Raw genomic sequence first — 14,213 nt, 5'->3', positions numbered from 1 at the left:
ATCCTTTTGTACCAAAAAGAAAGACATAATTCTTGTGCCATACAATGCCATACGTACCCATACTTGTTTTGTTTTATTTCAATGCAGAAATATTCTTATTTGCTTGATGCGTCTATTTAGAAGTAGTAGCAGATATTATAGAACTGAAGAAGTAGCAGAATGTGTTGTATAACACACAGGTGGTATACATGCATGGAATTGCACACCAGGTAAAGTGGAAGGATCTTAAACACTGGGAACATTTAAAAAAGGCGAGATTCTGTGCTTTTAAATGAGATCCCCCCCCATGTAGGGGAAAATGGTATGCTAACAAAGGACGAGCCTTGATGGTACAAAGGACCGTTTTTCATTCTCAAACTTATGTTCTTATGTAAGCTATTTTGACTTGTTTTTTTTGTTTTGTTTTGTTTTTTTAATTTTTTGCTGATTTATTATGGCTTCTACTGCTCTTTTTGTCCTGTACAATATGTAACCTTAAACTGAAAGAAACTGATTTTCTGCTTACTCAAGGTACTGTGTTTTGCAAGCTGTAGTTGAATTGCTGACCCACACAGAAGTACAAGGCCAAGTCATGCCTTGTGGTTGCCAGTTTGTCACTGAGATGGCTTTTCCATTTCATCACATGGATTCAGTAATAATCATAGCCTAAAGCTTGTGAATGAACCCTGAGGTTTTACCAAGTTGTATGTGTTTATCTCTTCAAGACCATAACTATACTTCTAAACCATTGTCAAATCATTGAGTCAAAAGAGAAAAAAAGGGTTTGTATCAAAGCTGCGTCAATAGAAACTGACCTTCAAGCACAAAACTCACCAGTTGGTGTTCGTGATGTGAATTCTGGATCAAAGTAAAAAGTGTCTTCAGGTCTGCCAACAGCTGGTTTAAATGGGGGCTTGATTTCTATCCTATATAATTTCTTTTGGGGGGGAGGGGGGTATAAAAGGAGGGAAAAACATTTAAATAATTTACATAAATAATAATAATAAAAAAAACAACACTTATGTTCACTTTAGTTTTTGCTAACACTAACCCTAACCCTAACCTTGTTTAGCGTGTCCATCTCTGTGCAGTTCATATCACCCCTGCCCTGCTCCCAAACGCTGGTGTAAGAAATGTATGTTCTTTCTGTTCATTTTTAAAATCAAGATTGGTTTACTAAGTGAGAATTGATTTAAAAGGTCAAAAATAATAATAAAAAAAAACATTAGTTTTGGCTAAATGCAAAACCCCTCAGTGAAACATTATAACCACAAGAGTGGTCTGTTTGAGGATTACAGAAGCATTGTTATGCAAATAGGTCATTAAACACATTTACCTCAGAACTATATCTGTAATAGGAATGGTGCAGTTGTGTTTTTATCCCACTCAATGTAGTAACATTCCTACGGTGTACTTAATCCACATGCCCTTTAGAAAATATTTACTCCTCTAGTCACACAAAGTCAAGCAACCTGGTACTTCTGGAATCCGAAATGTTCTGCTAATCTGGATTACCCTCCTGCCCATTATGTTTAGATCTGAATTTTTTATTCAATGTACGATTGAGTTGTCGCCTTGCACAAGTATACTGGAAACAGAGAAAGAGTGCCCTAAAATGAAAACATTTTACCCTTTTGACGTCCATGGGATTAACAACAGGTACTCTACAAACGTTCACATTTTAACTGCTGCTAAATAAAAATAACCTCATTTTTTTCAGTCTGAAGTCAAACTTCAGTAAGGTGACATGTTATTGAAATAGTTTTTCCTCAGAGATGAAGTAAAGCTGATTTAAGTCATTTTTCAAATTCATCCAATCAACTGGACAGCTGCATTACACTTGAGTTGAAATCAATTTCCTTTTTCTAAAAATGGCTCCAAAATAAAGGCTTTGGTAAATCAGTCACATAAAGAGCTAAATAAAAATACATTGATTTAGAAAGGCTGTACATGTCTCACATAGTTTTTACACCATGTGAGGAATTTCCAGCCATTATTAAATGTTACACTTACTGTACAACAGTGTGAGTGAGGGTCAGTCTATAGGATCAGGGTAAAAAGATATCATAGAGGACACAGCTAACAAGGAGCAACAAAGAAGTCAAGCCAATATTCTATGCTTAAAAGATTCTCGAAGATCTCGATTCAGACCTCAACAGTAAACTGCACGCTTCTTACTGTTGCAATAACAAGGTCTGAGGGGTGATTTGTGTGTGTGTGTGTTGAACGTTGTTACAAATGCAGTTTGTTTTCCCCTAATTAAATGGCAGCGAATAATTAATAAAGTGTGTGTGTGTGTGTGTGTGTGTGTGTGTGTGTGTGTGTGTGTGTGTGTGTGTGTGTGTGTGTGTGTGTGTGTGTGTGTGGAGAGTATTTCCAGGTTCTCAATGTGTGTATATCTGTGGCACGTGTTTAACCTAATTGCATGTGAATATACCAATCAGGGTTAAATGTTGTTATAGACCCCTGCCTGTCAAACACTGAAATGCCACAGGTATGATGTGTGCAAGGACTCCCTAAAAAAAATAGGTCTGTTATAAATGCATACCTTTTATGTTTTACAACAACAAAAAAAGTATTTTGTTAAAAAAAAAAAAAAAAAAAAAGTGGTAATCAATAAACATTCCAGTCCAGTCCAATACTCACATTCCAGTCTATTGGTGCAAAGAAAGAGTGCCTCTTAATCTCCTCTACTCCATCAGGACCAGCACCTAAAATATTATTTAAAAAAAGAAATCTACTCATCGAGTTGTGTACAATGTGAGGGATCATTAAATAAAGTAACAAGATGCAATTAAGAATGTATCCCTCCAGAAATGCTGCAGTGTCACTAAAGTTAACTCAAAAGTTTGTTTTGCACTCTACTTATGTAGTCCAGTTTGTTTACATAGTTTTAGCTACAGTAAGGACACAGTTCCCCTGCCTTGAGGCAAATACGGGCACTCGATTCTATTTTTGGAAGCATGACTCACCTATATACGTATTACATACAGATTTTGATTTACAGTTTAGCTGCAGGAGATTCCTGTTCAGCCTCATCTGTGCCTCAGCTATGGTATAATTAGTGCCTGTAGCTCTTTACCGGCAACTGAGAAGTGGAACTGGCCTCTCAGGAGGAAGCTTTGGTCTATTATTATTTAATGCTGCTACTGGAGCTCTTTATTCTTAAAGGGAATGTATCCCTTGCACACAGAGAACAGGTACCACATTCTTCTTAAAGGCTTTTACACACAGGACGTGATTTGACAAGACAATGTGTCGTACGATGTGACACTGAAGCGATGTAAATAAAAAAGGATTGGTGTCTATTTTTTCAATTTTGTCTCACGGCAGCTAGGGGACTGACCAATGAGGAACAGCTTCCCTTGTGCACCTTCAGTAAACAATGGTAGAAGAAAGGATAATTCTTGGAATATCAAAGTACCCAGAGCTATACAATACAGGACACAAAAATTATAAAGACAAGGCAATAAGGAGAGTCCATTTCCAGGGAATTCGATATAGCTGGTGTGTATGATAAGTATTCTTAAAAGCTAGTATGTATTCTGCATTTCTATTAGCTGTATAAATAATATGTGTGATTTTTTTTCCAGCTGATGATACAGTCAGAGAAGAATCGACCTATCACATTGCAAGCGCCTGTCGCCACTGGTGTGAAAGGTAGTGTTGCAGTGAAAGTACCATTTTATCACAGAACAAATCACATTGCATTCAGTGTGTGGTGACCTTAAGACTAAACTAAAAAAAGGGCATTATCACGATAAGATACATTGAACATAAGTGTTTTCCTGTTAATTTTAAAAAACAAACCAAAAAAAGTTATATAATTCAAGGCAATTAAAAGAACAAGTTGTTTTTCGCCCTATATTGTAGCATTAATTATGCATTTTCTACTTGTAAAAGCATATTAGAAAATATGTCCCTGTGTCATAATGTAACATCTGCTGTAATGTATAAACCTTAGAATCACATTTAAGATCCCACTGACAACCTTCATCATAACACTAAAACTATATTTGTGGACCACTTGATCATGTGTTATATTATCAGCTTAAATAGGACGCTGTTCTCAAGGTAAAGGAGACAGCTAGTCTCACAGAGACATTTGCAGTGTCCTCTTAATATGACAGATGTTTTCTTGGCTAGGCTACTGTATGTGCTACTCGTGTTTACAGTATGTAACAAAAACATATTTTACAGCACATTCCACACAAACATAGGTACATACCTAATCTGTTGGTAGGATTTCTCTTAAAAAGTGCACGCAGCAAACTTTGAACTTCTGGGCTTAAAAACTGTGGCATTCCAAGCTTTGCTCTGAAAATAAATAGTGTATAATTATGATTTAAATGGACAGTTTCATAAAGCATTAGTGTGCAAGTAACTGAATTGAACGGCAATGAATTTACTGGTCTGTTAGTGATTTACGATTTGTAAGGAAGGCATCTACTGTAACTGGATCCCAACATAAATAAATCCTGTACTGCTCCCAACTTCCCAACTTTCCGGTATGTTAACCCTATACAACTGAAGAGCTTTTGTCTGAAATGTCCTGAAATAAAAATAATTTAAACCTTTTGTGTAAATCTTAAAAACATGTTTATTTTTGTACACTGCAGTTACATCTTTCAAACACACATATATGTCAAAAGGTTTGTGCCACCTGGAATTTTAGATTAAGACATAATTACTATATACATAAAAATACTTTTGATATTTTATTTAACATCATGTGATCAAAGAAACTACTTTATTATATTGCCATAATAGTTGTGCAACATTTCAGGTTTTGAAATGTCACATCTTTCAATTTGCCAGTTTTTTTGTTAAGTATATGGACAGGTATGTAATTCAATATGTAAATGTAACATTATTCAGCAGGCTTCATTCCAAGTTATGAAGCAAAATTAGTTAATTCTATAGGGTGATGAAAAACTTCTGTCCATAGCTGTATATATAGGTTTGAAAGGAGGTAAAAAAATGTGTGCAAAAATGAAAAGGTTTTCTTTAAATGTACACACACATCCTTCCTTCTCTCTCTCTCTCTCTCTCTCTCTCTCTCTGAGGCTTCTCTCCTTTCTCTATATATATATATATATATAATCTAATATATCTAATATAGATAAGATATATATACTATATATATATATATATATATATATATATATATATCATATACAGTAAAGTCATATTTCAGTATTATGGCCAAATATTACTATATTTGTTTAAACACCTGTATTTCTCTACTCATGCTTCTATATACAGTATGCTGTAACTTGTTTTTTTTCTTTTTCTCATACTTACTTCAGTATTAGTGCCATTGTTTCCTTTCTGTCCTTGCCTTGGAAAGGCAGTGACCCTGTCAGCATCTCAAACTAGAGAAGAACAGAAGATGGCAATAAATCTTCACCATGCTTCTCACATGCCTTTGGTGACATTTCTAGACTAAAGTGACAATGTAAAGTACTGATCTATAATAATGCCTTCTATGTGTTAGCCTTAATACATGTGTCTTGATGAAGGTTCCATCATTAATATAGCATACAATGAACAGCATTGGTAGAGGGTATTATTAAAATAAAACAGTTTTTTTTTTCCCCCACACAGTTCAAAGTTACATACTGACTACAAAAGGCCAAACATAACTTTCAAGTTGCAACTGTTAACTTGGCTGATTGTAGCATTTCAAGCAACACATTTTTTATGTGTTGCTTAAGTATTCATTTACTGAAAATGGTCCCTTACAACCAGCCAGTTTCTCAAATTGCTTAGTTTCATGAGTTTTATAACCACCCTATTGATTTCTAACATAATGCATTGCATAATATCCTTGTGGAACTGGTATCTAGATTAAAACAATACTCTCTTATAAAGCAATATGTAAATACACAAAAGCCTTTTCAAAAATTGCTGTTTGTAATTGTAACATTTATTCATACATTTTCTTTCTTCTAAATTCTTTCATATTTCAGTGGTAATGGATTTGAGTTTATGTTGAAAGCAAAGAGAGAATACGCTGTGTAGGGATGACAAGTCCTGTGACAACCCAATTCCAAACATTGCTTTGACATTTGACACTGGTGTTTTCTAAACATGTCAGCATAATTACTACATTCCAGTAATTGCAGACATTGTTACTTTAAGCACAAGATATATTTGTGTTAATCTATTACTCTGTTATCTTGTTTTGGTCTATATCAAATATCCAGCTTACCTTTCATTTCAAATGTTCCTGTCATGTCTGGCTTTAATGGCATAACACAGGCATCACGTAACGTTTGGTTCAAACAGGGATTATTATAAATAAGGGGAAATCTCATGTTGTTTTTAATGTATGATTAATTTAAATTAGTGATTGCATTTTCTTCGCAACTGCACATCTGTTATTAGTTTGTCTGCCGGAACAGTATCACGGGCACATCATTTGCATTCAGTCTCCAAGATCCCTGGGTTGTTCACTCCGTGACAGGAATACAATTTCTCTTACTGTTTTTTACTCATAAATGAATCTATGACAGGTTATAAACTTGAACAAAGTCGAACATGTTGGTGAGACAAATACAATGACAAACACTTTGCTTCGTTTTGTGTATATACTGCATTTGTTTTGTTTCTTTGCTTATTACACAGAGAGTATGTAACAAATTAAATCTATACCATTAATACCAAAAATACCATTAGAACGCCAAATGACCACCAGTCTGCACTTTGAGTGTGTCCTCTTCTGTTGACAACCTCTGGGGCCATGTATTCTATCGTCCCACAGAAAGAGTAGGCTCTCTTGTCATGGTCTATTGCCTCCTTGCTGAGACCGAAGTCTGAATGAAGGGAAAGGCAACATGTTACTGCAGAAATCTCGTCAAACGTCAAACATGATGGATGAAGCTAGAACATTAGATTCTACAGCCCTGTGCATAACACTCTTTAAACAATCAATTACTTACCTGTTATCTTGATGTGGCCCTCTTCATCTAAAAGGATGCTGCAGTGGTAAACAATGCTGCATTAGAATGTGTATTGCATTGTTATTTGATGTTTGTTTCTCAAGACTTGTTACATTGATTTATAAATGTGTAATCATCTTCATAATTGTGGGGCAATAATACACAAATAATTGCAGATTGTTATAACAAAGTGGTACCCCAAAAGACCATAAACACCTACCCACTGCCTATTAATACATCTATGAGCATAATCATTTCAAACCCCTTTCTGGTTATGCACAGTTTTATTTTAAAGTTCCCTGAATGGAAACTCGAACTGGTGAAATGTTACTTCCTAGACAGGTGCCGATTTCTTATTACAACTTTTTAAGAAATTAAACTGTATAGTTGACGAATACAGGGTGGTTAAAACATCAGACAAGAGCAAAAACACCTATGCCAGATATGTAAGGTGTAAACTGAGTAACTTCTGTTTTAGGAATCTGGAACAGTAAATAAAAGAATCTCATTTTCAGAGATCCACTTGTTGTTTCTTAAAATTGATATGCTTCCAAACATTGCATTTAAGGTCTTTACCCTTAATTAGAATGGGTTAATGTCTCAGGAAATATAGAATACTTTAAAAATACTATATACAACAAAATGGAAAGGGAGGGCCAATAATAATAATAATAATACAAGTGTTGAGAGATCTAGCATTGTACAACTCACTGAGTTTGGCCTTAAATAACCTATTCCAGTTTGTTGGTTATTTGGCTAGAATAACTACAGTATGTTGTAGCCTCTTTTTATCTTGTCACATAAACATACTGTATATTGATTAGAAATTGGTACATTTTTTTTGTTTAGGTTCCATCTCTAAGCTAAAGCAAATACCAGCATCCATACATTTTTTACTCTTTTTGCAGATTTTAAATGTTATGGTGCACAGATATCTGTCTGAAACCTTACTATGGCTCAACCTGTATTGAAAGTACAATTCTGATGTTTAAACCAAGGAAGTAATTGATTTTAAATACAGACATTCTTCACAAGTCCTTACTTTTCTGGCTTGAGATCCCTGTATATAATTCCAAGACTGTGGAGGTGGTCTAAAGCCAAGGCCAGCTCAGCTAAATAGAACTTGACATCTTCTTCTGTGAACATTACCTGTGTAGAAGTAGATAAGTCACGTAAGTGCTTTTTCATCTGTATTTAATTTAAGTCAAAATCAAACATTAAACCAGAACCTCATATAATTGGCTTTATTTATCTGGCGAGAAATTGTCACCATTTTTAATGACTCAACACTTCAGTTTTTGTAACAATTAAAGCTTCATGAAAACATGGTTTGGAATTCATAACACACACTAATAAACAATTAATCTCAATGTGAAAAACCTTTATCTTGTTGACCTTTAACCCACCATGTTTTCCAAGCCAATTACACCAAGGAGCTGGACCGGCAAGCCACTCGGAGACCCAAACTGTTTATAACATTTCTTATGAATATACAGACTGTATCACAGAGGCTTTAACCAAGAGTTAAGCTAGACAGAAGATTTTTACATTTTTCATAGATTGTTCTTTCCATATTTGATACAACGCTGACAGAGTGACTCATCACACTTGTGTGGGAGCGTTGACCCTTTAAATCAGCAGGTCGTTACCTGAATCCTAATTCTGTGAAAAAGCAGAGGTTGACACTCAGGGATGCAGTAGAGAGGTTGCATAAATATTTCAGATGCTGTTAGCAAATGTGAATTTTTCAAGCTGAATTCTAACTCTCAATTAACACAGTCTGAAAGTGCATTTGAAATCTACATTTAACAGGCCAGTTCAATTCTAGCATTATTTTCTGGTTGCTATTGGAGACAGAGAGCCTCATTTACTAAGCAGCAGTAATTTGGCCAGAATTGCAGGAGGAAAACTGAGATGACTGCACTTGGTATTTCCCAAAGTGTCACGCCCTATTTACTAACTAACTAGAAGCAAGTCGGAAAAATTATAATTAGCATACAAATTGTGGGATGGCAACAGGTCTGAAATATGCTTTGGCTCCAGTTAAAACCCAACAGTATAAATAGGTACCATAATTTGAACTCAATTAAACTGTTTGACACAGTGATACAAGATGTATCAAGTTTAACTGTTACAATGTAAACCTCCCAACTTTGTTAAAGCCAGAAAGAATCTACAGAAGAATGTACATTGTAACTGTGTTTAGTTACAGTTCTATTAACTATATTTAATTAAAACTATGACGAACTTTGTAACATTGTGAAAAAAAAAAAAAAAAAAAAAAAAAAAAAAAAAACACTTTGATCAATAAAGGTATTTAAAGGTCGGCTGGGTAGGTTTTTTCAGTAGTATTATGTTTTACTCAGTTAGTTTTATTAAGTGCATCATTTTCATAACAAATGGAACTTCGGAACTGAATGTTCCTGTTGGTTTTATGACTAAAGGTAGATATTTGCCGTATGGTATGTGAATAAAGCTTCGGGTGGGTTTTTTGTCAGCACTATGGCAAAAATAATGTAGCAATCTTGGTTAAGGCAAGCAGACGCATCACAAAGGGCGAGGCAATACACACAATGGTGGTCAGTGGGGTGTATATGTCGACATTAATTAATTAAAGTACTATACATGTATTCCTATGTTTTTAATCGATTTATGTTTGTTTAGTTACATACTTAGGCTTTTTTTTTTTTTTTTTAGTCTATCCAACATGTAATACACAACAAGCCATGCTGATGGCACATTGTGTAGGCTTCCCATTGTTGTAAAATATTATTTTAAATTGAAACTAAATTATTTCAGCATATTTTCTTTTTATCTTAGTCTACTTACAATTAGCCCAACATAAATAATAGTGTCACATTAACACGTTCTGGCTATACAGGACCTTAAATATCTGCTATTTCAAATCAGTACTTATGCTTTGAATACATAAACATCATTGATTCAATGCAAATGAATCAATGCATTCTGCTAAATCCTTGTTTTCCGCACGGAAACGGGAATAGTAAATAGGACCGGGAGAGAACTGTGAATGTAATCATGTTTTGCCTACGGTAAATGCTTTGTAAATGAGGCCCAAAGAGTCACACATCTTTATAAGTAGAATTTTAGCACCTGCAATGCGTGATAAAAATTAAGTTGGAGATGAGCTGGCCTCAATTTCATAGCAACAGTGGGGCAGTTTCCATGGAAAAAGAAAAACAAGTCTCGCTTTTTTCTCACACTAAAATTTAGAGTAGAAATTTAGAGGCCCAGAGTACATATTCTCAGTATTCTTTACAGGTTCACTGTGTTGCTGTGCCCAACCTCATGGTTGCAAATGAATGTATTATGTAGAGGTTGATTTCATCAACATAGACTGTCGGGATAAGTCACAACTGAATTTATTTAGATTATTTTACAGAAAAAAGGAACCCACTAGCACTGCATCAACCACGAGCTTTTACAGGTAGCCTCAGGGTAACTGGGAATAGGTTAGCAATGCAAAGGCATTTCCCCAGTGCTGTAACATGCTCTAAAAATCCTTCTGTGACTTATCCTGATTGGCTATAGGTTGATAAAACCAATCCCTTGCGATTGTGAACAGTTTATTTTATTTACACTGTTTCAATGTCAATTTTTCAGTTTCATTCTCTGATTCTATTGCACATCTCATTAAGCACAGCGCTTTGCAACCCAGGTGACTGAGATAGATTCAGCAGTCCTGACAGTACTAGATACAGCTCATAGATGAGACTGATGTCAAGAACACTAATGGGCTTGCTGGAATTCAAAGAAAGACCACACTAAAAATCGAAATGCAGTGAAAAGGCATTGATATAATGTTCTCCCTTAAATCCAGCATTTAACATGCCCTTTTTCTTAAAACAAAATACATGTTATACAATCAATAAAAAGACTATTCAGCCTATGAAAATAGATTTATGCAATCAAAGCCACCAGCAGAATCTGGGAGTAGACACTTTAGGTTTAAGAGCAATTTGAGCACTTTCAAACTTTACCTTATGCTATATATAATGCTTTAGTACACTCCTGAAATCTATACATGTATATAGATAATGTCTCTAGTGCCTTTTTAAACCTACTGTACTGTGAAAGGTTGAAATAAATCTGTATATATTGATTATTACTGCTTATGTTGGTTCAGCTAAGTGAGGTCATTTTTAATGTAATTCCAGTTTGGATTATTTATACTGACATGAGTCCCCAGGATTCAATATGCGTTCTACTTCCTACTGCTTGCAAGTACAGAAAAATGACTAAGGTGGAGCATGATTCAAAAAAGTTTTGAGACCCTCTGCCCTAAAGCTACCAAGAATATTCAGTTATTTTACAGACATACTGTAAATTTAACCATATTTATTAATTTGTTTTAAACATTTATTCCATTAAAAAAAAAAAAAAAATGCATCAAAATGTATTTCAATACCCTACCTCTTTGGAGAGCCGAGTAAACAGATCTCCACCTCTGAGGAAATCTAAAATTAGATATAGTTTTCCTTCAGTCTGAAATGCTGCAGTAAAAAAAGAAAGTATAATGTTAATTATAAGTTTTCTGGCATGAAGCTGAAAATACAATCATAGAAAGTCCAGAACACAGTCATGTTTCAGGGGCCTTTAATAAACTCCCTCTTTCAAAATACACATTTTATTCATGCTAAAGTTTTAAATTATAGCCAAGAGGTTAACATTTGTATCATTGTTACTCACACTGCATGGTATTGAGTTTGTTTTCAAGTCTGTTGAAGTGGAAACATTAAGTCACGTAATAACAGATCCAAGACTATACAGAATTCACACAATAACGCTTCAAAGTCCAAATGTGTACGAATCTCTTACTATTGTGAATCTAAAAATAAACACATTTGCAAATAAACTGAGTAAAAAGCAAACTTCCTTGCACATTACTGAATGAGTGAGCTAATATAACATTTTCTTCACATGTTTTGATGCATGCTTTGCTTGTTATGACCTTAGTAAACAGTAAATAGGTGTATCAGGTCCATTTCCTACCTCAGTAGAAGAACGAATTACTCCTTAACACTATTCACCTTGCTTACTCTCACCAATGAAATGGTTTATGATCCATCCATTTACCTTTGATGGCTCAAATACCGTATTCTCATTCAGTAATCGAATTTGATGAAGTGGCAGATGGTAAAACTGATTTTTTTAAAGCTAAAACTATTACTGTAACCCTGTCTTGTGTGTTTTAAGTTTGCCAGTTTAAATTGATTCTTTATATAATCTTTATTGCCTTACTGAATATCCTGATATGTGGACTCTATATGATTCTCTGTTGTCGTTTCTGCTCAGTTAATTATTTGTCATTTTTACAAACTATTCAAACTAATTGGGTAAGAAATAAAATAGAAGGACAGTGTTGTAAAGTATCCCCTTAACCTTCAGGGCATGCTACACTGGAAATCATATATAGATGGCTTTCCATTGTTTTCTTTTTCCTGCTGGCAGTGTAAGCAGCATGTACACAGACTTCCTCCCTCTATGAAGACTTACAGCCCTGTGAACTAAGCAGACATGCCTGAAAAAAGGGATTTTACTTTTCTCCCCCCAACAGAGTTTTTGTTATACTGAGCAAATACCTGCCAAGCGCATACTTTCAACATGTAAAGTAACAACCTTCTAAACAATGTAGAACTATTTAAAACACTACTAGGACACTAATGCAGACACAGGTAGAAGAACTGTTATTTTGCATTGGAGTTTGTATTTTTATTAATTATAAATGTAGCATCATCATTATGTCCAGCCAGGATGCTTCTATATAATAAATATATTGCATCGCGGACTGAGGACTTTGAATAAATGTTTGTTTATTAAGGAATAATGGCTGATGACTTCTGCTGCAGAACCAGTTTTTCATAGTAGAGGTTATTCAAGCCTTATCAGAGTCATTGTTTTTAAAACCAAAATTGTCTTTTGGTGTAGGAAAGAATTAGTTCAATACCAGTTTTATACTAATCTAGAAAACCAGTCTACCTTAATGCCACAGAGAAATGCAAATTTATCAAACAACGAAACCACAATAACCTGAAAACATTCAGAAGTAAAAAAAAATTAAAAAAAAAAAAACAAGAAAAAAAAATAAAACAGTGTTATTCTTTGTAAATATCAAATGTGGGACTTCATGTTAACAACAGACTGGTTAGTGACTCGAGTACTTATTTACAGTCCATACCTTGCTTCATACAATTGCTTGGTCTGTGTAAGTCAATACACTGTATTCTGTATTCAGTTCCCCAAGGTAGAATAGTCCATGTATTTGTCCTATACTCTACAGGCTTTAATTCACAAGTGAAATTGCACTTGGGCTAGACTCGCTGTTACTCGTATTACACCATCCATTTACTACACATTTTTTTGCACTATCTGTGCTTTATCATGCTAGTATGCTAGTACTATGCTTTACTACATTTTATTTTACTGCCGTATTGTGTTTGTGCTTTAGGGGTACTGTAGTATTTAACGGAAACAAAATGTAAATCGTTGATTTGTAAATGACTAGAATACCTTGAGTTGTCACCCACAAACATTCCTAGTGTATTTCAGAAGTGGACTATACATGTATTACCATAGTGAAGTTTTACTATGAATGGATGATTCACTTCAGCCAAAATATCCCGCTCCATTTTAGACCTCACGCGGTCCCGAACTGAAAGACACAGAAAGTATAAATTAGTGTGGTAGCAAGTGGGTTATAGCACTTTGTACAGCAGTTATAATATGATTGTGTATCCTTATCCTCATTCTAAAACTTAAGAATGTTTGTAACAAATCAATGTGTCTGCGTTTTTTTAATATAAATCACATATGCTTCATTTTTTTTTTACTGTTTCATTATTTATTTATTTTTTGTAATTATTGTGAGTGATTCTTTTTGTAGTACTTGAGTAATTGCAATACAAAACAAATTTCAAACCTCATAAATAAAGGTAAGATGACAGTGAAAAACAAAACTGCACAAAATGAAATTGGAAGCTGCTTTTTACTTATACCAACCTGCATTGTGATGCACAGGCACAGTTATATATGCATTAAGCAATTTTATTTCACCACTTTGTTCTCCACAAAACAGCTGCACTGTAACATAGAGTTATGCTTATGTAATTACCATGGGAACATTGTAACAGAGCAAAAGTCTGTGCCCCTGGCATTCACTTAAATATCTAAATATAGTGCATCCACATTAGTAGCAACAGTATTGTCACAAAGGTTATTGATTTTGCAGAAAGGCCATTTTTGCTGAAATGTCTTCTCTTACTATGATGT

The 14,213-nt window shown here is 34.5% G+C and overlaps 1 protein-coding gene across 1 annotated transcript in view; it reads right to left on the bottom strand.

Moving 5' to 3' along the window:
* Window positions 1–14,213, bottom strand: part of LOC121316869 (ribosomal protein S6 kinase alpha-2-like) — a 45,164-nt gene that overhangs the window by 15,262 nt on the left and 15,689 nt on the right. Inside the window, exons 4-12 of the mRNA XM_041252147.1 lie at window positions 13,516–13,596; window positions 11,358–11,437; window positions 7,966–8,072; window positions 6,924–6,961; window positions 6,655–6,797; window positions 5,284–5,354; window positions 4,208–4,296; window positions 2,626–2,690; window positions 814–916 (exon numbers count right to left, since the gene is read on the bottom strand). Of these exons, the coding sequence (XP_041108081.1) occupies window positions 814–916; window positions 2,626–2,690; window positions 4,208–4,296; window positions 5,284–5,354; window positions 6,655–6,797; window positions 6,924–6,961; window positions 7,966–8,072; window positions 11,358–11,437; window positions 13,516–13,596 (777 nt within the window). The remainder of the gene's footprint in view (window positions 1–813; window positions 917–2,625; window positions 2,691–4,207; window positions 4,297–5,283; window positions 5,355–6,654; window positions 6,798–6,923; window positions 6,962–7,965; window positions 8,073–11,357; window positions 11,438–13,515; window positions 13,597–14,213) is intronic.

This window comes from Polyodon spathula, chromosome 6 (assembly GCF_017654505.1).
Source record: "Polyodon spathula isolate WHYD16114869_AA chromosome 6, ASM1765450v1, whole genome shotgun sequence".
NCBI classification, from domain to species: Eukaryota; Metazoa; Chordata; class Actinopteri; order Acipenseriformes; family Polyodontidae; genus Polyodon; species Polyodon spathula.
Note: the sequence above shows the minus strand (reverse complement) of the source record. Positions and strands in the feature narration are given on the sequence as shown.